This window comes from Falco cherrug, chromosome 9 (assembly GCF_023634085.1).
Source record: "Falco cherrug isolate bFalChe1 chromosome 9, bFalChe1.pri, whole genome shotgun sequence".
Lineage (NCBI taxonomy): Eukaryota > Metazoa > Chordata > Aves > Falconiformes > Falconidae > Falco > Falco cherrug.
In genome coordinates, this window is record NC_073705.1 from 24,369,578 (window position 1) to 24,395,689 (window position 26,112).

The following is a 26,112-nucleotide window of genomic DNA, read 5'->3' on the forward strand; positions in this document are numbered from 1 at the left end:
GCTTTGTCTTATATTTCTGAAATATGCAGCTCCTACATGACCAAACAGTGTTTACTCCATCTCAGTGGAAACCTCTAAAGAGAGACAATATAAACAAAAAATTCAATGTATACCCGTTACAGCGATAAAACCAATCATTTTAATTGAAGCCATTAAAAAAAACCATGTGAGGCAATATAAATGATAAAGTTATACTTAAGAAGGAATAGCTAGCACTTTCTGAAAAGCTTTAAAACAGCAACAGACACTTTACAAAAGATTTGAGGGAGAGAGTAAAACTTCCGAACTACGGGTACTGTATAAAGGTAACATTAACAATTATCTTATAAAATACAGCAACAGAGACAAAATGGATACTCAAGCTTCTTGAAACTAAGCCTTCTGGGGTCTTGGTTAAAACGTATGTTCAAAAACTATTTTAAACAAGGACTAAATACTTGTATTTTAAAATTTACAGGTCCCTAGCAATAAACATAGCACTATACGCATCTTCCAAACAAGCAGTAAGTACAGTTTTGTTTAGCCATGCGTAGTGTCATCTTCTACAAAGTCTTTGGCCATTTCTGCTGTGATCACATCAATATGACTAACCTGGTGGAAAAAAAGAAGTATACAATCATTACAGTATTCCCTGCAGAACAAAACAGACTTATTTCTGAAGGCTCCAGCAGTCAGCAACAGGCCTATAAGCAATTTCTAATTTCCTTTAAAGAACATGACAAGGGACATCTATAGATATCACAATTCTTTTGGGGGAAGGAGAAAACTTTTACACAAGACTGTAATATAACTAGAAATCTATGACTGAAATAAGATTGATTCACTTTGAACTCTTAAGCCTCAAATGCACGACTTGATAAGGTTCTCAGTAAATGTTGTTAACTAAAACATTGTTTACCTTGTTTCTGAATTTTACACCATAGAACTTGTCAGCTGACTCAAGCAGTTCAGGTCTAAATGTTGTTGTAATAAACTGAGCATGTTCAGCTAGTTCCATAATCATATCTAAAAAAGAACACAGGAATTATTCATTAATGTAATCTTCTCAATAACACAGGACACGTTTTAATATGAGACAGGCAAAGAGTTTGCTATTCCTTATTCAAAATGAGATTTTGGTCAATAAAAAAACCCACACCCACAAATCAATAAAAGGATCCATACCAGGTTTTTATCTATTATAATTAGTTTCACTATCAACTCTGACAAATGCAGCCACTCAGCAAAATCAGTGGGTTATCAGAATTCTGAAGAAAGACAGAGTAAGTAATTTTCCAACAACGCAATGAGTCAGAAGTTACTTTTAAAAAAATCAAACTACACTTCAAAACGGGACTATCTCTACCACACTGAAGTGTAGTAGACACCCCCTTTAGACGCAGTAGATAACACAGCTTCTACCTAAAATCAAGTTCAGGAAAGCTTCAGGAAACACAATGTTAAATTCTAACACACATGTTGGGATATTCAAAAATGTGCTTTTATGATTAAAAGCTTTTGTCTTAAACATCAGGGATGAGAAGACAGACTATCACCTTCAACCACAATGAAGATAAATAAAGGCAGACAGTTACCCGAAACAGCTTTTCTGTGCTGAGCATCCAAGGCTTGGTCAATTTCATCAAACAAGTAAAATGGAGCTGGATCACATTTCTGGATAGCAAATATCAGGGCTAGGGCCACTAAAGATTTCTGTCCACCTGAAAGTTGCTGCATTTCTCTCATTTCACCCTGCTTTCCTGTGAACGATACCTAAGAAAACAATGCCACAGTAAAATGATTTCAAAATATTAAATCACAACATCACTTGCTATTAAGTAAACAGGACCAAGTAAAACACTGTTTTTATAAAAAATAATTAAAAGATAATCTAGGAGTACTGAAACACAAATAATTTTCTTTACCCTTATGCCAACTCCAGTGAATTGGTCTACAGATGGAACACTGCTCTGGGATCCAGATCCCCTTTCACTCTCGGTGCTGCCTTCACCTTCATCCTGGGACTGACTGCCCTCCACATCTCCCTTCTTCATCACTAATGTAGCCTTGCCACCAGGGACTAACTTCTGGAATACTTCACTGAAATTTTTTGACACCTGAAAAAGAAAGTCAATACACCAGGTCATTTTCACATAGTGAAATCAAATGAAGCAAAGCTGTTGTCTGTTGGTTTTTTTGTTTTGTTGGGGGTTTTTTTTGGTTGGTGTGTTTGTTTGTTTTTTTTTTTTAACACAACCACACTAAGTATCTGCTTCAAACTGGAGATCCCCATTCATGTGATAAACATGCTATACAGAGCCACCTAAAACACCTAAGCCAACTGTTCTTGTAGTGTGAATATATTCACAAATTTTTTTCAAGGAAATGATAGAACTAAAACATAAAAAAAAGCAGCAAAAGCAAGTATGATTTATTTCAGTAAACTTCAGATGAGATCTCAGCTAAGCAAATGACCTTTTAAGAGAAGACTTTGCACACTTCACAATGAAAACCTTTTGTTAACATTAGGAATTACTTTCACCAAATCTGGAAAACCGATTTGGTGAAGTTTTTTTACTAGACATTTCCCAGTTTGTACGTAGTACAAAGATTCACCAGAAAGGAAGTCTTTTAAGAGGTTTAAAGCAAAGCTAGAGTTGTAATAACAACCAAGATCAGCACCTATTTAAAATGCTAGTCTATTTCTTTGTCAGTATTTAAAAAAAACCAAAACCCACAAACCTCAATATACTGTCTTCTGTTATTATAGAATAGATGTACTTAGTATCTGCTTCTTCCCATATAGCTGCTACATAATGGGACAATTTGATTTCAGTACCAGTGTCTTTACAATTGTTGCCACTTTGTTACCTGCTTGAAAGTCAGCTGAATGGCCTCATATTTCCTGAGCTCAAGGACATTCATCAGCTCCATGATGGATTTGTAGCCCCTGTCCAGTTCCTCTTGTCTTTTTATCAGTTTTTCCTTCTGCTCTGAGAAATTCACAAACTGATCTAAAGCTTTTTTATTAACATGACTGTATTTCTTCAGTTCCGTATTGCACTGCTCCAGTTTGCGGAATAACTGTAAATGGAAAATAATACTGTATTAAAGCGGTTTGCAATTCCAGCCACATTTGACACTCAAGACACTAATATTTCAGGTCGTGAAACCAATCACACTTATTACCTGCTTTAAACTTAAAGTCTGATATTTTTCAAAAGCCTCCTGTGGAAGTGAACCCAACTCCCGAATTTTCTTCATACATTCCTCTTTCTTCTTAAGGAGCATGCCTTGCCTGTTAGTCATTTTTTCAAGTTCTTTTGTATCATGGTTAATGGCATCCATATGCTCCTTCTCCATGTTCTTCCAGCGTTCCATGCTCTTTTGAAGCTCTTTAATTCCTGCTTCTGTTTTGTCAATAGAATTATCCAGATCTGAGATAGGGTGAAAGCACAAAACCCAAAGTGGTAAGACTTACGTGCCTGCATAAAATCAGCAATTACCCAATGAAGTATTTATGAAACAAAAAGATAATCTAAAGAAAGATCTATTAAGTAGTAGAAAGTTAATAAGCTGAAAATCCTTCTCTCTTCTTCCCCATGAGTATATGAATTAAAACAACCCTAACATATATACTAAGGTCGTTTTGTTAAAAGTTTAGAAAGAGAAGCAAAAAAAAAGTTTGAGCCATACAGCTGGTATTTCCTATTTGACAGCAACTTGGTTCTAGATAGGTTAGACAAAATTCAAGAACAACTAAACAAGATCACGCTTGTATGAATATTGCTTCAAAAGTACTATGCTCTGAAGCCAGAAGTCTGTTATAACCAACACATCCTTATTGGTATTACAGTGTCAGTTGTGGATGCTTTCTTTTATGTATAACATGCACAAAATCTTGTTTCACTTGTCTTTTGAAGTTCAAAAAAAATCCATTACACACCAACTACTATAGTGTATTTGAAACTAATGATTACTTCTCATATTATAGTCTATTTCTCAACCAAAATATGGTATATGTGAACTCCCAAAACCATGGAGAACTTTCTTTCCAAAAACCGATGCTACCAACCATCTGACCGTGCCAGTGTATCTTTCACTCGTTTGTTGATAGCCTCAAGTTCCGATGTCGTGGCAGTAAGAACTGTGCCACCTTCTGTTTCTCGAAGCTCGTTCAGTTCCTATCAGACAAAGGAAATGCCACTAAGCTTCAGCATGGAGGGCAACAAAAGTGTAAGTCAGACAAACAAGTTATCTTCTGCTACTCTACATATAACCGCATTAAATATTTTAGTAAAGGTTTAGAGAATAGTCAGTTTTCAAACAAATCTGTAATTACAATGGTCCTGTTTATACATACACTGTGAATTTAGAGTAAGATTTGTCAAAAGTTACATGCCTAAAATACTGTGCTGAAATTTAAGTAAGACACTTCGCTGTATAAAGGGAAGCAAAACCCACCACAGATAATGCAGGGTAATGAGTATTTATCAAATTACTAACACATGAAAGCCCTGGAAATAAGTCAGAAACAGACGGCAAAAGTAAATTTAAGAGAAAATCTTTACTTGTTCCACTTGGTCCAAGCGTTTTCTTAGATTCTCATTGAGATATGTTTCAACTCTTGTGATAATGCCTTCTAGTTTAATCCTCTCATTCAAAAGCTGTCTGTTTTCCTGGAGACAAAAAAAAAATATTTATGTTAATTGCCCTGGCTGACTCCTAAACAACTATTTTTTTACCTTGTCAAAAAAAAAAAAAAGACAAAAAGACCCCACTTCACACAATTCTGAGCATTAAAATATCACACAATTTTTCAGACTGTTGCTTTAATTTTAACAGGTAGAAGGAACCAAATGGTAAGCATTTTTGCAGCCATCTACTGTAAAAGTCAACCATACAAATCAGCAGATTTCTTAAACTGTATAGCACCTGAATTCAATTCTTAAACCCAGAAGAGCTTTAGAGAGTCTACTTACAAGGTAGTGGTTTTCTAACAATATGGGCATCTACTACGTGCTTAAAGGCATTGTTTTACTTTCCCACACTGTACATCATTCCTTTCAGGTAACTACTTGTACTTAGTATTGTATGTCCAACTGCAGCAGCAAGGAAACTGATTATTCCAACAGAAATAGCCATAATTCTCACACAATACAGCTGGTAAAATTCACCCAGCATTTGAGAAAAGCATGCAAATACACCTTGCAGATAAAAAAACTCTAAACATGCCTGCCTACTGCTGATGAAACTACTTTAATAACATTATATTCATATGTGACTTTTCATACAAAAGGACAAAAATAAGTTTATTGGAAAGGTACCACATTTAATAGCAAGACGTTTTCATTTCCTTACTTGCTGTAGTTGTCGAATTTCATCATTAAGAGCATCCACACGTTTCTGATCTTCAAGACTGAGTTGAGACAACAAATCAGTCCCCAGTTCTGCTTTTAATGATTCTCTAGTTGACTCCATAGCATGTAAACTTGCCTCCAAGCTCTGCAAACTGCGTTGCTATGGAACAGATATTACACAATCATTCAAACAATCTGTAGATTTGTATGAATTTAACTTTTCTGTTTACATGAACATATTTGTGTATCATATCTCTATTTTATCTCTTCCTATTTCATATTACGATGTTAACCACAGAGGAATGCAAGTTTATCAGTAATATTAATAAAACATTTAATATAAAGCCAGTAACAGCTTTCAATATCCCCATACTATACCTTAGGCATAAATGTCTTTTCAGATTGCTGCCTTTTCTCCTTCAGCATTTTCATCTCTGACAAAATACTGTCTCGAGAGGCTTTGAACTTCCTCTGCTGTGTCTCAATTTGCTGCATTTGGTTCATTAGCTGGTCAATCTCATTATTAATCCATACTGTGGGCTAAGGAATACTTTGTCCTTGTTTTAAAAGGCATTTTATACCTACTAGTACCTTCCACATTTTATTCCATTTGGCATGTTCCTGCAAAACCAAACTATTCATTTGTACAGGAGAAATCAAGAACCATCAAAAAAAGTAACTTGAGAACCCTTATCAACACCAAAAACAAACAAGGAAAGGTCCATTTAACTGTAAGTTTTACAACACAGCACTCTGAACACAGGGATATGTCTGAATATGTAAGAAAAATTCAGATCTTACAAAATACAGAAAAGCAGGTGTTCTATTTAAAAAAAAAAAAAAGACATTAGAACAATACAATTATCCCTTACCCAGTTCTGAGGCAAACAGTGTAACTGGTTTGTGGCAATTTTGATGTAGTGGCTTAGGTCATGGTGCAGAGCTTGTGCAAGATTCCACTTTGATTTATGTTCAATTACTAACAGCATGTTACTCCCACTACAATGCATATTTTAACATGACATCAACTTAAATGCCCTAAAAATTAATTCCCCTAAGCAGAGGTTACAGTAAAACGTTTCACTATATACTTATAAACATTTCAGGAAAACCAAATGAGCTACGGAACAGGAAGTTAGCAGGAATGTGTACTTTACTTTCAGAGTAACTGAAGTTTGCTTGTGTTATGTTCTAAAAGTTGCTGTCAGACTGCTGTAATAGCTCTTTAATTACAGTCACTGTTCTACCACAGCTGAAGGGTATGCCACAGAGCACCCTACTTGCATCCTCTGCAGATGCCGCCTCAAAAAGAAACCCAGGGCTAAAGACTTCAGCTTAAATAATAGCAAGAAAGATTTTTCAATTCCAAAATAGTAGTCCTGGTTAAAAATTAAGTTATACTAAAACCAAAGGGTCTAACGGGTAATTGGTGAATTTAACTACAAGCAGCAAGAATTCCAGCTGCCATTCCTAGTTACAAAAAACCGGGTACCTGTACAACATGCACTGGGACTAGTTAAATTACTTTCTGCACAAATCCTTTTAATATCATACACCTACATATCTGTAGGTTAAAAAAAGACCCAAGGAAGGAGAAAATGAATAAACACTTAATTGTAGATACACAAAATGCATCCTGTACATTGCCTACAGGTAACAAACAAGAAAGGTGAAAGACACTCATCATTGCTGAGGCACATAAAGCCAGGTGGCAAATTCGGTCTATGTTTAACAGACCATTTTGACGTTCTTCTACTGACTTACCAAGACATAGGTACATACTTTTAAAGTTCTGTTAATCAGCTGTGGATCTAAGCATAGGCTTCAGTCTTCTGCTTATCTGCTGCCCCAAAAATGTCTCTAATGCACTGCTGCAGGCCAAAAAACAACTGGGTTCAGTTCAAAGGACAGAACGACATAGATAATGGAGAAGAAAATTGTATAAGCCTCCCTTGCTCCTGAATTCTAGATATTGGATCTCGAAAGGACACTGTAGCATTAAAGGGGTTAGAGAAAAAGGTGAGAGTTACTTGAATTTTGTACAATGAGACTGGAAGACCAAACTGTCAAGCAACTTGAAGCTTAATGATATTATAATCGTCTCCATCTCCTCCCCACAGCAGAAGTGGACTATGTAACACACCAATTCAGGACACAAGTACTAAAAATATAATACAAGTCAGAAGAAACAGTGAAGATTAACACAGATAACAAGAATATCTGGTTATACCAGTTACTACACAAACTCTAGAAGGAATAGAAAGCCTCATAATGTGGGGTTTAGCCTCATCTCTAAGCTGTAAAGGTCAAGACAAAATTTTAACAGGGACAGATTACTAAAGCTCCTTTTTCCTGAGGTCTACAGAGCCAGCCACTCTCTGAAGTGACCTACTGGACAAGGTGTGCTTCAATTACTATTTTCCAGTCAGGTCTTCCCAGTATGGAAGTTCTACCAAAAAATTAACAGTAGTATACAAACTATTTCTTAACTAGCTGCATTGATCTAAAAATATTTTTTTTAAAAAAAGAATACAATTCAGGCATTTAAACAATGGGTATATTTTAAAATCTGTTTTCAGTGGCTGTACACCAATTTTCACATGCAGGGTTTTTGTTTATTTCTGTTTTACCATTAAATTCTTTGTTATTAAAACCTCTACAGTAACATATAGAACCAGGTTGCATAAGCAATGGTCAAAATGCCACAGCTAATATGTAACATTGACAAGTTAGTCTCCTGTTTCTTTTCTTACTGCAATCACAAAACAAAAGCTTTGTCACCACACAACCTTTCCCCAGGAACAACAAAAGGATATTTTCAATGTTTCTCCGTAAGTTTTCATTGAGCTTTGCTTCAAGTTCACCAAGTTCTTCTTCTGCCTTTCTAACATCTTTTTGCAATTCAAGTCGAGACTTCCTTGTGTCGTAATAACCTCCAGTCAAAGCACCACGATGGCTGACTTGATCACCTAAGAACATAACAGAATGAGATGAACAAAACTGCATGCCATATGCTCTCCATTAATGTTCAGAGCAGTTTCTACAACACAACTTAACAGACTAACTAGAATATTTAAACTAACCTACAGAAGCACTGCAACATTATCAGGAATCACATATGTATATTTACAGTAACTAGGGAAATGTTTATTTCTGTATTCAACGTAAAGTGCATTTCCTTTCTCAAGAACAACAAAGACTGCTATGGTCTCCTTCAAGCATTAGCTGAGATTTTTTTTTGTTTCTGATTAACAGCTGAAACCACGCAGCTTAAAGGGAAAAAAAAATACATTAATGAAAAATGCAATACTTAGCACTACCCATTTAAGAAACAAAATCTTAGATCTTCTGAGGGAGAAAACAAAAGAGAAGCTGAGTAATTAGCAGCATCTGTGGCTCGTAGAGTATACTGTTACTGAAAAAATTAATCATTTCCTCCTCAGACATCCTTAGGAATTTTGTCAGATTGACTTTAAGAAACAAAAAGACAACAATAAGCCTGAAGGGAATCTGTCCTCCAAGAAAAGACAAATGACAAGAGTTATGTATTATTTCAGAGAACATAACCTGTAAATATGTCTGGTACACAGATGAATTCACCTTGCACTTTTCAGTCATTAAGGCCATAAACTAATGTTTAGGGTGTGAATCTAAGTTTGTGGAAAAACACCATAAATACTCCATGAAAACATCCTGTTAAACTGGATGAATCAAATAATCTACTTTACAATTCTCAGGATGGAGACACACAGCTACCAACTTTTAGATCAAACAAAAATTCAACAGTTCGCGAAGAAATCCTGTATTTTTAAGCACTAGACTTAACTGAAGTGCAACTTTGTACATCTCTGTCAAGTACACTATTATTTAAAATAATCTTATTTTGACAATACTAACAGACCATGTTTAATGAGCTTCACATTCCAGGGATCCTATTTTTACAGTAAGTAATTTATAAGAATCCAATATTTACCTTCCAGAGTAATACAATCCATAGTGAAAGCTCTGGCCAGCTGGGTAGACACTTCCATGCTACGACAAATTAGAGTCTTTCCAAAAACATGTTTGAAAGCTTTGTCAAATCTTGGATTGTATCTCAGTTTACTGATCATAGGAATTGCATCCTGAAGCGACAGTTATTTTAATAAGAACATATTGATATAAATACAGCAAGTATATTGCAACTACTTCATATGCAGAATTCAAGAGTGCCTTGGAAAAAAACTACCATCAAGAGTAAAACCAGAATACACTCTACCCTCGTAACAAGAATTTCTAAAAGTTTAGCATATCTCAAAATTCACCGAATATTAACGTTGGCTTCACAATCAATAAACTCCTAGAATGAAGACTTCTGGAGCTGTGTATATCGTTATTTACATACAGGATGTCAAACCCTGAACTCAAAGCACAATATTGTGAACGATACTTGAAGTAAACAGCTGTCAGTTGGTAGAAGGATGACACACTGACTGAACGTTCCCAAGACAAACACATAAACACTCTACGGAAATCAAGTACAAGATTTTGCAATTCTAGCTTTTAACAGCTAGGCTTGAGTCTTAAGGCAACTTAAGAGTCTGCCAGGAATCTCACCCAAGTATTAAACTGCTACTGAAACAAGCTGACTAATTATCATATATTTGCATTATAATTTTTTTCCTCAAAAAAAATTTTATTCTTTTCTGCAGAAAGCAGGATGCAAACATTAACAGTTTTACTAGTAAAGCCCCCCCCCCCCCCAAAATAAGCATGCAAGGAGTCCTGTTTATTTCTATTTATTGTTTCCTATGTTTATCTGAAGAAAAAAAAGAGAAAAAACTAATTTTAACGAACTTATTCTACCATGATTATTGCAGGAAGAAGTTAACATTCACACCATTAGGTCACTACTAAAATTTCAAGTAAGAACATAGGCTTTCTTGAAATGTATTTCAGAACTATTTTTTAAGTGGTTGTCACTGAACATTTATTTATGCATTTTTAAACATAAAGGCACAACTCATTTCCAGTAACTTTGAGAAACTGTTTGCAGCGGTAACATGGCTCTTTAGCTTTTGTCCATGGCAGCACTTCAACTTAAAGAATTACAATTCAGTAATCCAGGCAATTATTACCAGTTTACAATAAAATTGTATCAACTATTTACTTGTAAGGTGAAGGCAAATACCTGGTAGGAGAATATCTTCCTGTAGCAGGTTTTTTATGCTGAGACACATACATTAGAAGTAGTATTTAACTGCAGACATTCAACAGCAAAGGAAGTGGTGGGCCATAAGCAATATACACAAACAATTCAGAGTATGAGACTTTGTAATTATGAAGTAGAGGAAGGCTCAACAGGAACTCCAACTCACGTTAGTCTCAGGATAAGCAGTATCTCTAACATCCAGCTTGTTCAGAGGGAGGAAAGTGACTTCTCCAGGAAGGTTCATTTTGTTAAATTCCATTAGGATCTTTGTACTGACCTCATCAGAATCCACAATGTGATAAAACAACCTAATTAACAAGTCCAACAAATAAGCAAAACTTTATTGTGCTAAAAGGACTAGCTTATCTGCACAGGAACAGTAAGCATGCAGGTACCACTAAATAATGTTATCAATATAAAACTGCGTCACATTTTCTGTTCAAGTCTCTGCCTCAGAATACGCAAGTAGATACACTCCATTCACTTTCATTAAAATGGGATCAGCCAAGAATTTTGTATTCCACCTTCCAGTCACAAAAGCAGCTCAATGTGCATTCAGTGTTATTGTATACACAGCCTTTTTTGGTTCAGCTGCAAACCTGTGCCTTCCATACCGTTTCAATATACCATGTTCAGCCCCCTGCATGGATTCACAAGGTTGTGTCTGTACACAACCAGAGACCACACCTATCTGCCTGTGCATGACTGGGAGCAAGCATCAGAGGGACTGAAATAAGTCATCTTTCTTTTGCAAACTGAACTACAGTACGCTTGTTTCTGCTTTTTTCCAAACTAGGTGGGAGGGGGCACAACAGGGTTCAGAGACCTGTGAAGTACTTTGAAGAGACAGCCTTGTTCACAGACGCACAAATGTTTCAGATGAGGGACTAGATCAAATTGTGGTAGCAATCAACATTTTTATGTGACAGTTTGCAAGATCACCCCTGTCCTCTTTCCTGCCCTTATGCCACTATCTACATTTCATTAGAAAAAGAATTTGTATGACTACTCACAAATTTGAACAGGGGAGTGATCACACAAAAAGATAATCTAAATTAATTTGAAGTATCAGATGCTGCAAGAAGTGCTGTATCACCCAGCAGGCACTTAGTTCTAGAACACACATTACACAGACTCATTAACACTCAACACCTTTTCAGATAGCTTTTAAACAGCAGTTTTTGACAGTTTAGAGACCATCGCCACCCATGTGATTTTCTAGCATTAAGTGAAATAATTCTTATTGTTACCATTAAAACATCACATTGCTTACTGTAGAATTCTCCACACTGGAAGATGCCATTCACTTTATTCGATATAGCTCAGCCTCACCACCAATCCTGGTGTCAGGAGTGTGGGTCTGGGTCTGTCGTTTTGTTTTGTTTTGGGTGGGGTGGATGTCTTTGTGTGGTTTTGGTTTAGGGTTTTTTTTAGACAAGATCAAGGGCAGCTAGGATTAATTTTGAAATAGTCAAAATTCTTCTTAGTTCCTTCTCAAAGGAGTAGCAGTTTGATCATGCTGTATAAAAGGCACTTTGACAAAGAAGGGGTGAGAACTCAAGTTCAAAAGAACAAAACTTTCAGTAACAGGCACCAACAAATAAATTGTAACACTCAGCTGCTTTAACTTAAGTAAAAATAAAGAGCACATAATTACCTGTTGCCTGCAGTAACTTCAACACAGGTGTAGAAAGCTGGTTCACATTCAAAGTTATTCATCACAATGCCATGATAGCCATTTAGAACATGCTGGTTTATGCCTTTTCGACGGAAGTGCTCCAAAACTTTGTTTATGCTGTCTATACCATTCAAAATGGCCTGTTAAAATATAACTCATTATTGTACTGCAATTAAGATTTACAAGTATACCAATTTTACCTTTAACTTTGTGAAAAGGTCACCTTTTTTGCCAAGTTCCTGCTAACTAACCTACAGCTCTAACAGAACATACCTAAATATTTGAGTCTGCCACTTTTAAGGTTCTTAGGTGTTTGGTTTTTTTTTAAAAAAAAAGCAAAAATATGTCAGAAGAAATTTTAGAAGTATTCTATTTCTACCTGGTCTCCTTACCTCTCCTCTATTAACTTGAGCTTACAAAACTGATTTCCAAGTAGTTCTAGAGCTATAAATAATTGAAGGATTTACCTTGCAAATATTATTTTTCCATCTTAATTATGACACTTCTTTTGGTTATGGTCTTACTGTAACGGCTGTATCTTTCAGATATGACTACAACTTGTCCTTTAAGAATGAAAAGAAAAACCTCCACATGGAATTCTCAAATACAGGGTATCTTACCTTTCCTGTTGCTGCTCTGAGAAGCTGCTGTTTCTTTTCTAAATCCTCCCGCTTTGCTGCAAGAGCTTGTTGTTCTGCATTCTCTTCTCTCCATAAGTAACTACAGAAGAAAAAAATTTGAAGTATTTTCAGTGTGAATGAAGTTTGAAAATTTTTTAAAATTATTATTGTTCTCAAAGACTGATAATTTTAGCAGGAAGACAAAGTGCAGAGTTCACACATGGCTATATTTAAAAAAACATACCTAACAAGCCATGTTAACAACTACACAGTTGGGGTCCTTCACATTAAGTGAGATTCAGACATATTTCAATTAATTACTAACTTTCTTTCGCTCTGTAGTTCATCCTTTTTATTTTTCACTTCATAGTATTTTCTGTCCAGTTCTTCAACACGAGCCTTCACTTCATTAAGATCCTGGTCCAGTTTCTAACACAAAAAAGAAGAACAGTAAGAAACTACAAGTCTCTACGTTCAAAACTTTCTTTTATTCAATACCAAATACTTAAAATTCAGAAACAATTCCTACAAGTGTTTTAACCGATTTACAACAAATTGTAGAAACACTTAAAATACATACATCTTTAAGGGAGCAGTAGTAAGGTAAAATTTATCAAGTAGACTGCAAGGCAGGCACTGACTTGAAATGTGCACCTGATTATTACAGTGAAATGGCTCACTAAGTCACGGTAAGAAACTGAATCAAACTCTTAACTACCATACACATAACTAAGGGTAATCATGCTCTGAAGCAACATTTGTGATAAGAACACACACACCAGTCTTGTATATCATGCCATACTGCTGTTAGTCTGTCATGGTTTCAGCTGGGATTAAGTTAATTTTCTTCTTAGTAGCTAGTACAGTGCTCTATTTTGGCTCTGAAAAATCTTAGCCTGTTCTCCAGCAGTACTCATACTTTAACACGGCTGCTATCAACAGCATGCTTGTAAGCCAATGCGCAGACATGATCCCCTTGCTCACTGAACACTTGCCATTTTCAAAGCAAGGGCTTTGAAAAGCACTTTTCAGGGCTAGCACTCAGATAATGGTTTTATAGTTACCTATAACTATACTAGTTACAGTTAGAGAACTAGCTGTGTTCCCAAAACACAGCCAAGTTTTTGCAATCTAACTTTGCAAGCTATCCATCACATTCACCCAAGACACCCCGCTTCTGAACAAAAAGCTATACAACTCCTAGCCTAAGCATAAATCAACCTTCCTTTAATGAGAAACAGGAAACCAAGACATGTTTTTAAAAGGAATCAAAGGCCATCTCAAAATTTAACCTCTTCAATGCTACGTAATTCCTATTGAGCAGTAGAATACACTTAGTCAGCAGTAAAAGTAATTTCTTTCATTCACCAATCCAGAGAATCATTACTTTGCTAACATTGGCCCCATCCAAGCAGTATTTTAGTAGAACAACATTGCCTTTGTATAACTACATTTCTAGACTTTGTCAAACTGATGCTCAGATTCAGTAGATGTATCACACAACAACCAAGAACACTGTCTATCAGCACATGCAGGGTAGCAGGACTGGCACTGCATGCTCTCCCACTAATCCAGAGGTTTTCACTCCTGTAGCTCCTAGCAGGAGTGGTAGTTTTTGATTATACTGCTGTATTTGCAGTGTAAGAGCTGTTTCTGAATGGAAATTGAAAATCTAAAAAAAGTTATGCAAATAATACTGACACAGATTAATCTTCTAACATGGACAGGTATGAAACTTCTAACCATCTGTAAGTGTGATGCAAAGGTACAGTGCTTGCAGAACAGTTTAAAAGATCCTCTGTTTAGGGCAAGTAAGAGAAGAGTGAAAGCCACCAAACACAGACCTCAGTAATATCTAACGAATTGTTAGCTACATGAAATACCTATGTTGAACACAGCCAAGAGCAAGGCAGACCTACATCTCCTCCTGAAAACTCGGGCCAAACACTCTGCAGAAATGTCATGGTTTAACCCAGCCAGCCACTAAGCACCACACAGCTGCTTACCCACTCCCCCACCACCACAGAGGGATGGGGAAGAGATTCAGGAAAAAAGGTAAAATTTATGAGTTGAGAGAAGACCAATATGAAGAAACTGAAGTGTCCTTGACTTAGTATAAACATTACTTTCCAACAACTAAAACATCAGTGTGTTATCAACATTCTCATACTAGACACAGAACACAGCACTGTACCAGCTACTGAGAAGAAAACTAACTCTATCCCAGCTGAAACCAGGACAGGAAAGTACTAGAAGGGAAGTCAAAATACATAATGAAGTCAGATGTAGTGCTAGAGGGAGTTTATCTGCAGATGCTTTCGATAACATGTTTTTCAGAAGACCACACCCAAAAAGAACCCTTTCTTATAAACAGGCACTGAAGTTTAACTGCCCAAGATTGTTTAACCCTTCTCTCAAAAATACTGAGAAATAATAAGCTAAAAACTTACACTGTATTGTTCCAAGTTTTTCTCCTTATTTGCCTCTGTATCCTCTAAATCCTTGTGTATAGCTGCAATCTGCCGTTTCTTGTCATTGATGGCTTGATCTAAAGACTTCAGTTCTTTTTTTATCCACTTATCCCTTTCTTCTTTGGAAGTAAACTGGCTTCCTCGACCTTGTTTTGCATAAAGATCTGTCCTTTCCTGTGTAGCCTGTGCAAGCCTATTTTGAGAAGGGAAAGACATGCTGTATTGTACAGAAATCTTGAATTTATTAAGGGCAAGCATTAAGAATTACCATGAGAGATTTTGGAAAACATCAAACCAGGCTCAAAAATAAGCCCTAAATCAGTAACAAAGAAGACGATCATGTTATAAACCATGAAGTCACTCAGAAGACTTCACAAGAAGTAATAATAGCCCACAAGTGGTTAAGCTCAAAAATTAATTTCACTGAATACTGTTCCCACCACCCACCCCCAACATAAAGGAGGTTTTTACAGATCATCTGTAAGTACATATAGCTACTCCATCCTCAAACAGCAAGCACAACTCAGTTAATTGCACACTTGGATAGTACTGATAGTATCCTGGTTAGTTTTATTTCAGGTTTTGGGGTTTTTTTAAATGCTTTGACTCCCCATTGCAGAATGCCACAGACCTAGCAATTCCCCTCTCTTCTTTTTCTTTTACACTGTTGAATTTCGGCTCCGTTTCTGCTAATTCTTTCTGCTTCTCCTCAATTTTCTCAAGAAGCTTTTGCCTCTCTTTTAACAGTCTTTTCTGGAAATCAAACAAAGCAGTATTTAAAAGTCAGGTATTATCATAACTGTATTACTAGATAAATACAGACTTCTAAAGAATAATTTAATTGTAAGATTGCAAGATGCCATTGCTTATCCAATACTATGCAGTTGCAACACTTAACAGAAGTGAATTCAGTTCCAATCAGGACAGCAAAGAGATGAAACGAAGCATTCTCAAGAAGCTAAACTATGCAAGCGAAGAACATCTGCATGGGCCAAACAAGCAGGTTCAAGTTAGTGTTACAAACAAACCCCTCCTTCCCAATACCTGTAGCAATTAAGATCAAGAATTATAGGTGCCTGTTCTTGCAACATGCAGAACAATAAATAAAGGATCATAACACAGGTGTCTAGGGGATGTAAACACAGACATCACAAAAACCTAAGAAAATAACGAAAGGCCACATAGTCCAAAGCAAAAACTTCACCGTACAAGTATACTACCATCTGCCAATGACATTTTAAAGACTTCACCGCTGTTACGTACCCTTTGTTCACTGTTGCCAGCTAATTCATCCTGCAGGTCTTTAGCCTTTAGCTCCAATTTAGTCCTCTGTTTAATCTGCTCCTGTCTTTCAGCACTAAGTTGTTCCTTCTCTTCTTTCATAGCCGAAATCTTTGTCTTCAGTTCTCGAACTTGTCGTTCTATTTCCTATGCAAATTTAATTATGTAGTACCTTAAACACTGCATACACATTTCAGTATCTATCAAAACTCACAAGATTATTATTATGCAGATCAAGATACAATGAAACTGTGAAAACCACCTGTTTCCCAACAGGATGAAAACATTTAATACAATTTAACACTGTTTTAGAACCACCTCCACCCCCCACCCTGCAAAAAAACAAACCCCACAAAGCAAAACAGACCTCTGGACAGTGCCTTGTTAAGAAGTATTTTTACCTCCATTTTATCTCTAGCATCTTGCTGGGCATCTCTCAGCTGCCTAGATTTCTCTCCACTTGTCTCTCGTTTGGCAGAAAGCTGTACAGAAACATCACCAATAGCTTAAGTAGCAAGATTCTGGTTTAGAAGTAGTTCCAGAAAGAAAATAATCTGTTAGATTAGTGAAGAACATTGACAGGATTCTATCAAGGAATGCAAGGACATGTCTGAAAAAAGCAAATAAACTGCTCATGAGATCATGTTATATTTTGTATTAGCCAAGACATTTTACCTCATCAAGCTTAGCTCGTGTTTCATTAAGCTCCTGATTATAAATGGTGTATTCTAACGCTCTCCTCATTTTATCCCATTTCTGATACTGAGCCAGCTCTTCTTTCTCCTCTTCTAGGGTATGCAGTCGCTCTTCAATGTATTTCAACAACTCATTGATCTTCTCTCGCTTGCCCTCTTAGAAAAGATGACAAACAATGTAATACATTCCCTCATCTTTAAAGCTAATGAATCTCCTCCAGTGATTAACAATTTGTCAACAGTTATGAAATGTGAAAAGCAGAACCTGTGTCCAGAAGTTCCCCAAAAAAACCAACCATCCTTATAGCAGAACTGTTGATACTAGCTATGTAAAGCAACACAAGCAGATACTCTCTTGGCTCAGAAGCTTAAAATAATTACAGACTATACTACATAAACTTTACTGTTTGCATAGCAGTAGGTATCCTGATTTTCTGATAGCTGCCAGCTAACATTCATGTTTTGAACAGCACAAACATCCCTTTTAGTCTAGCTAAAAAGTTTAATTACTCAAAGCACACATTAAGTCACTTATTAAACCTTTTCAGACATTTAAAATTCAAGGAGGAGATACTGATGACAAACAGTTGAAGGAGGAATGCAAAATAATCCAAGGAACTGGTAAGGCTAACAGACTACAGACACGGTGACTCTGAAGAGTCAATGGTGTGGAACTAGGATAAGGAAAACATTTGCAGATTCACTAATTGCTGAGAAAAACTACCTGAAAGGAACCTATCCTCATTATAATATAATAATAGCAAAAGTAACTCCCCTTGAAGCAGAAACTTTGAAAAGGTAGCCCCACCCCACCTCTGGAGCATGTGTATTGTATGTAGTATTATGTGAAAAATTTTAGCCAATCATGTACAATGACTAAATTCCCTGTTTGTTAAACTGTATATAAACCTCCTAAACCCAGGAAAAGTTATGCTAGCTTGGTGGATTTACCATCTAGCACCCATCTCTGCACAGACATGAAATAAATCTCAGCTGTGTGTTGACTGGCTTTTTTTGCACATCAAGTGAATCTGATTTTTGGGACAACAGTATGATATGCTCGATATCATTTGACATATCACAAAAAAATCTAGCAATTAGCTTTATTCAAAAAGCCATAAACCTGTGTTGTGGTTTTTTTTTTTTCTTTTACTGTGGCATAAAACATTCATTTCTTAAAACTGTTTTTACCTGTTTCTTTCATTAGCGAAATACTCTCTTCTTTACGTTCATCATACACTCTGGTACCAGCTACTTCTCTTAGTAACTTCAGCCTTTGAGAGTCAGGAGCTGTGGCCATCTGGTTGATCTAAAAATTCAGTATCTATTATTTCAATAGCCTGCTCTGGATGTATGGCTAACCACAACAGATCAAAGATTGCACTTCTTTTGCTGTGCCTGCTTGCCTGAGGTTTTGGCAGGAAGATTCAGATCCCTAGTATATAAGATAGTGCCTTTTTTTATTATTTTTTTAGACTATTACTTCAGCACAGCCAGTATTCTGCTTGAAATGAATTTTGTTTTTTCAAATGCTACCAGTTATTACTAAAACTCAAGATACCAGTATTACATGAACTGAAGAAATCATCATCCACTCAAAATTATGTTTAGACAAACTCAAACTTGAGCTTTTAAGTCCTGGTGCTAAATCAATTTAAAAACCTCCATAAAACCACACCAAAATGTAGGGGTTATAAATCTTAGAATAATTCAGGTCATGGAACACTCATTAATCCAACATTAAGTCAGTCATAGAATTAAACTAGACATAAAAATGCACTTTCTGCCAATATTCATTTTAATGGCTGCATCCTTTTATAAAGGTAACTGTTTCTAATTTGTATTGTATTAAAACCTGTAAGCTGCTTGGGTCTTGAAGACCAGTTAATACAAGCCATGATATGAACCCCTTCCCTGCTGTGTGTTCACTTCTGGTACTTCCACATTTCCATTCATCCTCCACGAAGAGTATTTTTAGTCTCTTAAAAAAACAGCATAGGGATTATGTTTGCTTTGCATTTAAGTATACAGAAAAGCACGTGATTGCAAAAATTACCATGAAAAAAATATTTTCTAGAAATCAACATTACAGACTTTAAAACTTTTTTCTTAAAATTTACATAAACTACTAAAACAGTAATATTTGCAAAAAGCAGCATCTACAAGAACTGCTTCAAACCAAAATGGATTTAGATTTTAGGTTACTTCTGCAAAAATTGAAATAAGTTTGGCATTCAGAAAGCATGATACTCTTGACAGTGATTTCTTCCACTTTGTGGAAAAGAATCTTACCTTTCCTTGTTTGACAATATAGTAGGGATTACTGCGAGAAAATCCAGCACTTTCAAGAAGATTCATTACATCATTTTTCCTGAAATGTTATTGTGAATCTATTAAAAACACTTACAGCAAAAGTGACAACTGTAAAAATTCTGTAAAGTATCACAACTATACATCACATACTATAATCAGTGTGCAATGCAAGCTCTGTTTGAAGAAGCTTCTTCATTTGACAATAGCTAATCCTAAAATTAAATGAGAGAAAAATGAAAACTACCTAAAATACTACAGCATTGGAAAGAGATTAAGAAAGAAGCATCTCAAAGCAAAGAGGTAGCAAATACAGGTAAAGATATCACAAGGAAGGATAAGAAACAACTTAAGGTCTGGTAACTCTTCTGTTCAAGAGCTCTGAAAGAAATACTCTAGAAGCAGTTAAACATCATGGTAATGAAAGGATTAAACTGCAAATTTAAAGTCTGCTGTCTATTGCACAAGGACTGATGTCCTTGCTGTCTAACTACCAGCGCTCAGTATTATACATTTGCATTTATTTCAGGCTAGAGATGCAAGTGTTAAGTTTGACTGGAGAATTTTACAGAAATACTACTAGTCTCATCCAGCTAAGTAAAAGAAGTACCTACGTCACCATTTTCTTGTCTAAGAAATATTGGTCCTTCTTCGCTCCAATGACTCTGCGAAGTGAGACTTCCTCTTTATCAATCTTAAGAAAACAAAAGCCAGTAAATTTAACTGCTTGCAGTAGGTATGTATAACTACTCCAGAATTCACAGATTCAAAAAGCAGTTACTATACTGAAGATTTCTACAATACTGAGATGACTAGAGTCTGAAGCATTCATCTGTTTCCAAAGTAGCGTATTCAACTTACCGGTAACCTGTTGTCCGAATTGTCAAAAATAATTTCCACAAATGCTGAAATAACACGAGGACCTGTACCTTCCTAAGAAAGGAGATGTTTTGGTTAGGTAATTCCCATCTTAGACTGATTTTGAGCTCACTCATCTCCTCTTTTCCCTGACAAACCCACTTCCCCTTTCCTCCCAAGGATTTAAGTATCAAAAGCATCTATGTAAGACCCAGCATACATTTTTATTTCTGAAAATCCTGGATACACATTCACCAGTGCGCATTACCAGCGTAACATATTATTTTGTATATAAATTCCCTTTTGCCAAAGGGAAACAGAAGATGTTTAAGGATGTTTTTAAAGTAATTGACTTAAAATATCCACAGCCCAGCAATTTACCATTTTTGCAGTAACATTCAAATGCCTTAGCTTGTTCTTTAGTCTTGTTATACACCTTCACTTACATGCAACAAAGCCAGTCTCTGCTCTGGGCGAAGATGACTAAACTCATCACTGAGGACAAACTGAATTGCTGCAATAAAACAGTAAAGAAACAGAAGATCTTTCCTTTAGGGAGATATGCAGCAGTTTCTTTAACTCAAAACATAGTTTTACTGTTGTTTAGTACATCATTGCTAATATCTTACAATGTTTCTTCATTAAAAACCTTAATTTGCTGGATCTTCATCACTCAGCATGCTGTACACCAGAACTTCTCTGAAGTTTCATTATTGCCACCTTTCTACGTAGCATCAATAACACTACACAAGTAGGGATTCATGAGCTTTCTTCTACAAATACATAGCACCCAGACTGGGTTAAAAACATTGCTAAAATACTTAGTACTGGGCAATTTATAAAGACTACCATCACAAATGCCACTGACACCTTTCACTAGCACCTCCTCTCCTTCATTGATGCTCCTACCCCACAAAATCCCCCTCATAACCATATGTTAAAAAATTGTATAAAGCTGTGCCATACTGCTATAGAATCAGCTTAGAATTTAGCCACTAAGATTGTCTAAAGCAACTGCAAATACTACTATCAGCTTTGAAGGTGCATGACTTTTAGAATCGGTCTCCTCCTGTAAATACTTCTTTGCCATTTAAGAGTCTCAGAAGGCTCTCAGTAAGAGAGCCTGAATACTAAGGGAAAACCTGAAGGTATTAACAAAGTGCATCGAGATCTGCCTTTCATCACTGTCAAGTAATTACCAACCTGCCACTCCTTGTTGAGGAGGAACGTTTGGTAAACCAACTTCCAGCAAAACCAAAGAAACCTGGTACAATCAGTACCTCCACATTATTATGTTAAGAAATCCAAGCTTACCATAAAAAAAGTTGCTTTTTCCAGATCCGTTTCTTCCCACTGAAAATTAAAACAAAGTATAACCTCAAGTTGACATAAACACTCCAATGTACATTATACATCACACAGAAATGTTCAAGAACAGAACCCAAATAACACAGCCAAACAAAACCTCAAGGGAATGAGACAACGTTAGTAGATGCATCACTTAAGTCATTGCCCGAGAACAAGAGAATAGTTCTTTTCCCACTCAAACACATTACAATGACTTACAAACTCCATCCAACACTACTGCACAATGAGAATAATGGGTAAACCAATCCTATTTATTCTCATCCTTTTATTTTTAATATTGATTCTCCTGGTGAGGTAAGAACAGTAGACCTAAATCCAGTTCTTCTGGTCCCAGCATCAATTTTTTATATTTAACCAAAGGAAATCACTTGCCTGTACATTCAGGTTGACTGTATGAACTTCAGGTAGTATACAAACTTCTTAAATACTCCACTTGCTAATTCAGCAATGTTTTGTTTTAAAAAGACCAGAAGAAGTGCCATTTCTATTTAAAAAATAAAGGTATAAGAATACCACACTATGCTAGCGTACAGTAATCTGTGTTTATTCTGATGTGTATCAGCAAGGCTCAGTGTCTTATCTTTAAGACCAGCACATACTGTATTAATTTCAAAACTGCTTGCCTTCCAGCTGCAATGAGCATCCCAGGCTTTCCACTGCTTCCTGCCTATATGCCCTCCAGTTTCAACTCATCCCCAAAATTACTTGGGACTGCTATGCGGTCTTTATACAGGCAAAACAATAGCAAAGTTGGATTTTCCCCCCTCCCCCCACCCCTTTTTAAACACTTATACCTGAATAAAGTTTTAGCTCCTGCTGAAGTGACACTACATAATAGGACATGCTATTCAAGTCATATGCACATTTTTTCCAGTCTCAGAGTAAAATCCTGGCTACTAAGTTTTTATGTCCAAAACTGACAGTTTTCTGACAGGTCAGCAGTCTCAAAGTTGCTGCACAATCACTAAAATCAATGCAAATGAAAAGGCACGACCAGGCATCCATGCGCAAAAATAGGAAGAGGTGTGAGATGGACAACAACATACTGTCAGATTAGGTGTTATTTATGAAAACTACACTTTGAAACTTATATTACACTTTTTGTCAGTTCACATTCCAGAGATTCATTCCTCCAAAGCTGAAAGAAAGAGGATCGTCTTCTCTGCAGCAGTTTATAATAGCTAGTGTGCTTAGATATAAAAAATGATCACACCTGCACACACACACAAAAAAAAGAACCCCATACAAATTCTCTGCTGCTGTTCCTGCAAGGACAGTCTTTAAAGGGGGTCTGGCTGATACAGAGATTTGCACGTATGAAGGCGTTTACAGACCTCACTCAACTTCTAAAAACTCAAGACATACTACTGTCACAGTAAAACCGAACGTTAGCATTACTTTGCTCTAAGTGTAATACATCTTGTGGAATGTTACAGACAACTGTAAGAAAGTTTCCAAAACAGAAAATATAGTCATCAAATGTAGGCAGAACGTTAAAAACTGTAAAGGACTCTAATGTGAACATCATCTGAAATAACAATGCACTCTAGTTAGTGTTAAAAGACAAGTATCTGAACTTACCGATGACATTGTGTTTTGAGCTGAATGGGTCCACGATGGTTTGGTCCCTGTAGCTTCGAAAGCCCTGGATGATTACCTAATGAGAAGAGTGAGTTACTTCAGCAACATTCTCAGTGTTCTTGAACTGTAAGATTTTACAGAATAGAATTGTAGAATCACTGAGGTTGGAAAAGACCTTTGAGATCATCAAATCCAACCATGAACCCAATGCACTCAATCCCCTCATCCAGATCACTGACAAAGATATTAAACAGAACTCCATTAAAGTGAACTCCATTCACCACCACTCTTTGGGCTCAGCCACCCATCTAGTTTTTTACCCAGCGTAGAGCGCACCTGTCTGAGCCATGAGCAGCCAGTTTCTCCAGTAGATGCTGTGGAAAGACTGTCAAAGGCTTTACTAAAGTCTAGGTAGACACCATGCACAGCCTTTCTGTCATCCACTAAGAGGGTCACCTTGTCATAGAAAGTGATCAGGTTTGTCAAGCAGGATCAGTCTTTCATAAAGCCATGCTGCCTGGGCCTCATCCCCCAGTTGTCCTGTGCATGCCCTGTGATGACGCTCAGCATGATCTGCTCCATAACCTTCTTCGGCACCAAGGTTAGGCTGACAGGCATTTAGTTCTGCAGATCCTCCTTCCCACCCTTCTTGTAGTAGATGGGTGTCCCATTAGCTAACCACCAATCTTCTGGAACCTCCCCAGTTAGCCAGAACTGTTGATAAATGATGGACAGTGGCTTGGCCAGCTCCTCTGTCAGCTCCCTCAGCACTGCTGAGTGGATCCCATCCAGCCTCATAGACTTTTGCACATCTAAGTGGAGCAGCAGGTCACTAACCATTTCCTCCTGGACTTCCAGGACTTCACTCTGCTCCTGCTCATCCCAATCTTCCAGCTCAGGGGGCTGAGTACCCGGGGGGAAGCTGGTCTTGCTATTAAGGACTGAGGCAAAGAAAGCATTAAGTACCTCAGCCTTTTCCTGAGCCTTTGAGGCAATATTTCTTGGCCCTCTTTTTGTTTCTAATGTAATTGTAAATACATTTTTTGGTTATCTTTTACAGCAGTGGCCAGCCTGGGTTTTATAGCTGGGCTTTCACCTCTCTAATCTCCCTGCATAACCTCATGACATCCCTATAGCCCTCCAGAGTTGCCTGTCCCTTCTTCCAAATGTGGTAAACTCTCCTTTTCCTCAAGTTCCAGCCAAAGTTCTCTGTTCAGCCAGGCTGTTCTCCCTCACTGGCTTGTCTTTCATCACATGGGGACAGCTTGCTCTTGTGCCTTTAAGACTACCTTCTTGAATAAGGCCCAGGCTTCCTGGACCCCTTGGCCCTTCAGGACTTTGTTTTGTTTATATTGATATTTACATCAAATTTTATGATGTTTATTATAATATTTACATCAATTATAATATACTTGGTTTCCCTCACCCTTCCCGCACACACTTCAACCTTGCAGCTCAAGATCAGCAACTTATATCATAAAACTTGCCCTTCACCTAAGCATCACTTTTGGGACAGACTGTTCCCCCCACATCACAAGAGATGTTGATACTTATCTAGGCCAAAGCATGGTGAACAAGAGTTCTGAGAGTCTATCTGCAACAAACTACACAAGAAGATACATGCATTTGCATCATATTACATACAGGAAATAAAACCCTAATATAACAAGCACTTATCCTAGCAGTGCCAGATTTATATTCAATTTTTATAATGCAATCCACACACAGTTTAAAAAATTTTATTTGCAAATTCTCCTAGCAGAGCAACTGCAGACTACAAAAGCTATACCAGACTACCTATTATACATGCAATACAGTCTTTTTTGGTTTAGTTTTTTTTTATTTTAGTGTGGAACCTAAAGGGAAAAGTAAAAAAAAAAAGCAAACTATCTTTGATTTAGCATATTCACTTCCTAAATAGACAAATACAAACCTATACAATTAACTTCAGGAACTATACAGGAAACAGCCATCTAGAAGCAGTATGTCAAATTTAAACTATTCAATTTCAGTAGATTTGAGGTTTGCCAGGCCAAGTAACACACAAGGTACACCTTGTCAATATTCTTATGCTTCAGTTCTGCACAGCAGTGAAACTGATCCAAACTCCATCGTACATACTCCAGAATTAAACAATCTTTTCTAAACACTACAACTGTACTGAAAGACTATACAGTAGCTTTGCTTTGCTCGGTAAGACATCAGAGAGACAGCAGCCATCTGAAAAGTTTTGATGTTTGAAATCTTTCAGCAAGAATGCTTACAAAAAGACTAGAGTTTAATCACTACCTACTTTGGCCAGCTATTCCCCAACAGAAGCAAGATATTGTTAAAATAATGCCAATGTTTCACCATGATAGCTATCATAACCTAAGAATTACTTGTTAGGAAGACAGCAAAACATCTTACAAGGTACTTATTATTACTATGAAGTTTACAGTGTGAAGTTATTTCCACTTTGTTTGCAAGGTCTATTATCCCATCACCATCTTCTGTTTTTCTGAACATGCCATCCCTTCTCTCACATTGATACAAGAATTACTTACTCTAAAGAAAACAAGAAAGAATTTGAAAAACAGAGGATGTTAATCAACCCTTACAGTGAGCAAGACATGGCCTTAGGAGAAGGAATAGATACCACAAATACAACAAGCTAGGAAATAACTTGATAAGCTCAAGAAGAAACAAAGGGGTAAGGAGTCTACAAACAGAAAATTACT

The 26,112-nt window shown here is 36.7% G+C and overlaps 1 protein-coding gene across 1 annotated transcript in view; it reads right to left on the reverse strand.

Moving 5' to 3' along the window:
* Positions 1–116: 116 nt before the first annotated feature.
* The window catches only part of SMC3 (structural maintenance of chromosomes 3), a 28,093-nt gene continuing 2,097 nt past the window's right edge, over positions 117–26,112 (reverse strand). The window contains exons 2-29 of the mRNA XM_005443885.4: positions 23,393–23,468; positions 21,758–21,796; positions 20,890–20,957; positions 20,447–20,518; positions 20,200–20,279; positions 19,568–19,646; positions 18,467–18,584; positions 17,256–17,431; positions 16,982–17,062; positions 16,563–16,727; positions 15,931–16,052; positions 15,279–15,492; positions 13,154–13,257; positions 12,829–12,928; positions 12,188–12,348; positions 10,697–10,838; positions 9,313–9,463; positions 8,156–8,308; positions 5,718–5,869; positions 5,341–5,499; positions 4,551–4,658; positions 4,055–4,163; positions 3,169–3,416; positions 2,851–3,063; positions 1,905–2,096; positions 1,575–1,752; positions 899–1,005; positions 117–591 (exon numbers count right to left, since the gene is read on the reverse strand). Coding sequence (XP_005443942.1) covers positions 520–591; positions 899–1,005; positions 1,575–1,752; positions 1,905–2,096; positions 2,851–3,063; positions 3,169–3,416; positions 4,055–4,163; positions 4,551–4,658; positions 5,341–5,499; positions 5,718–5,869; positions 8,156–8,308; positions 9,313–9,463; positions 10,697–10,838; positions 12,188–12,348; positions 12,829–12,928; positions 13,154–13,257; positions 15,279–15,492; positions 15,931–16,052; positions 16,563–16,727; positions 16,982–17,062; positions 17,256–17,431; positions 18,467–18,584; positions 19,568–19,646; positions 20,200–20,279; positions 20,447–20,518; positions 20,890–20,957; positions 21,758–21,796; positions 23,393–23,468 — 3,639 coding nt within the window. The 3' untranslated portion in view covers positions 117–519. The remainder of the gene's footprint in view (positions 592–898; positions 1,006–1,574; positions 1,753–1,904; positions 2,097–2,850; positions 3,064–3,168; positions 3,417–4,054; positions 4,164–4,550; positions 4,659–5,340; positions 5,500–5,717; positions 5,870–8,155; positions 8,309–9,312; positions 9,464–10,696; positions 10,839–12,187; positions 12,349–12,828; positions 12,929–13,153; positions 13,258–15,278; positions 15,493–15,930; positions 16,053–16,562; positions 16,728–16,981; positions 17,063–17,255; positions 17,432–18,466; positions 18,585–19,567; positions 19,647–20,199; positions 20,280–20,446; positions 20,519–20,889; positions 20,958–21,757; positions 21,797–23,392; positions 23,469–26,112) is intronic.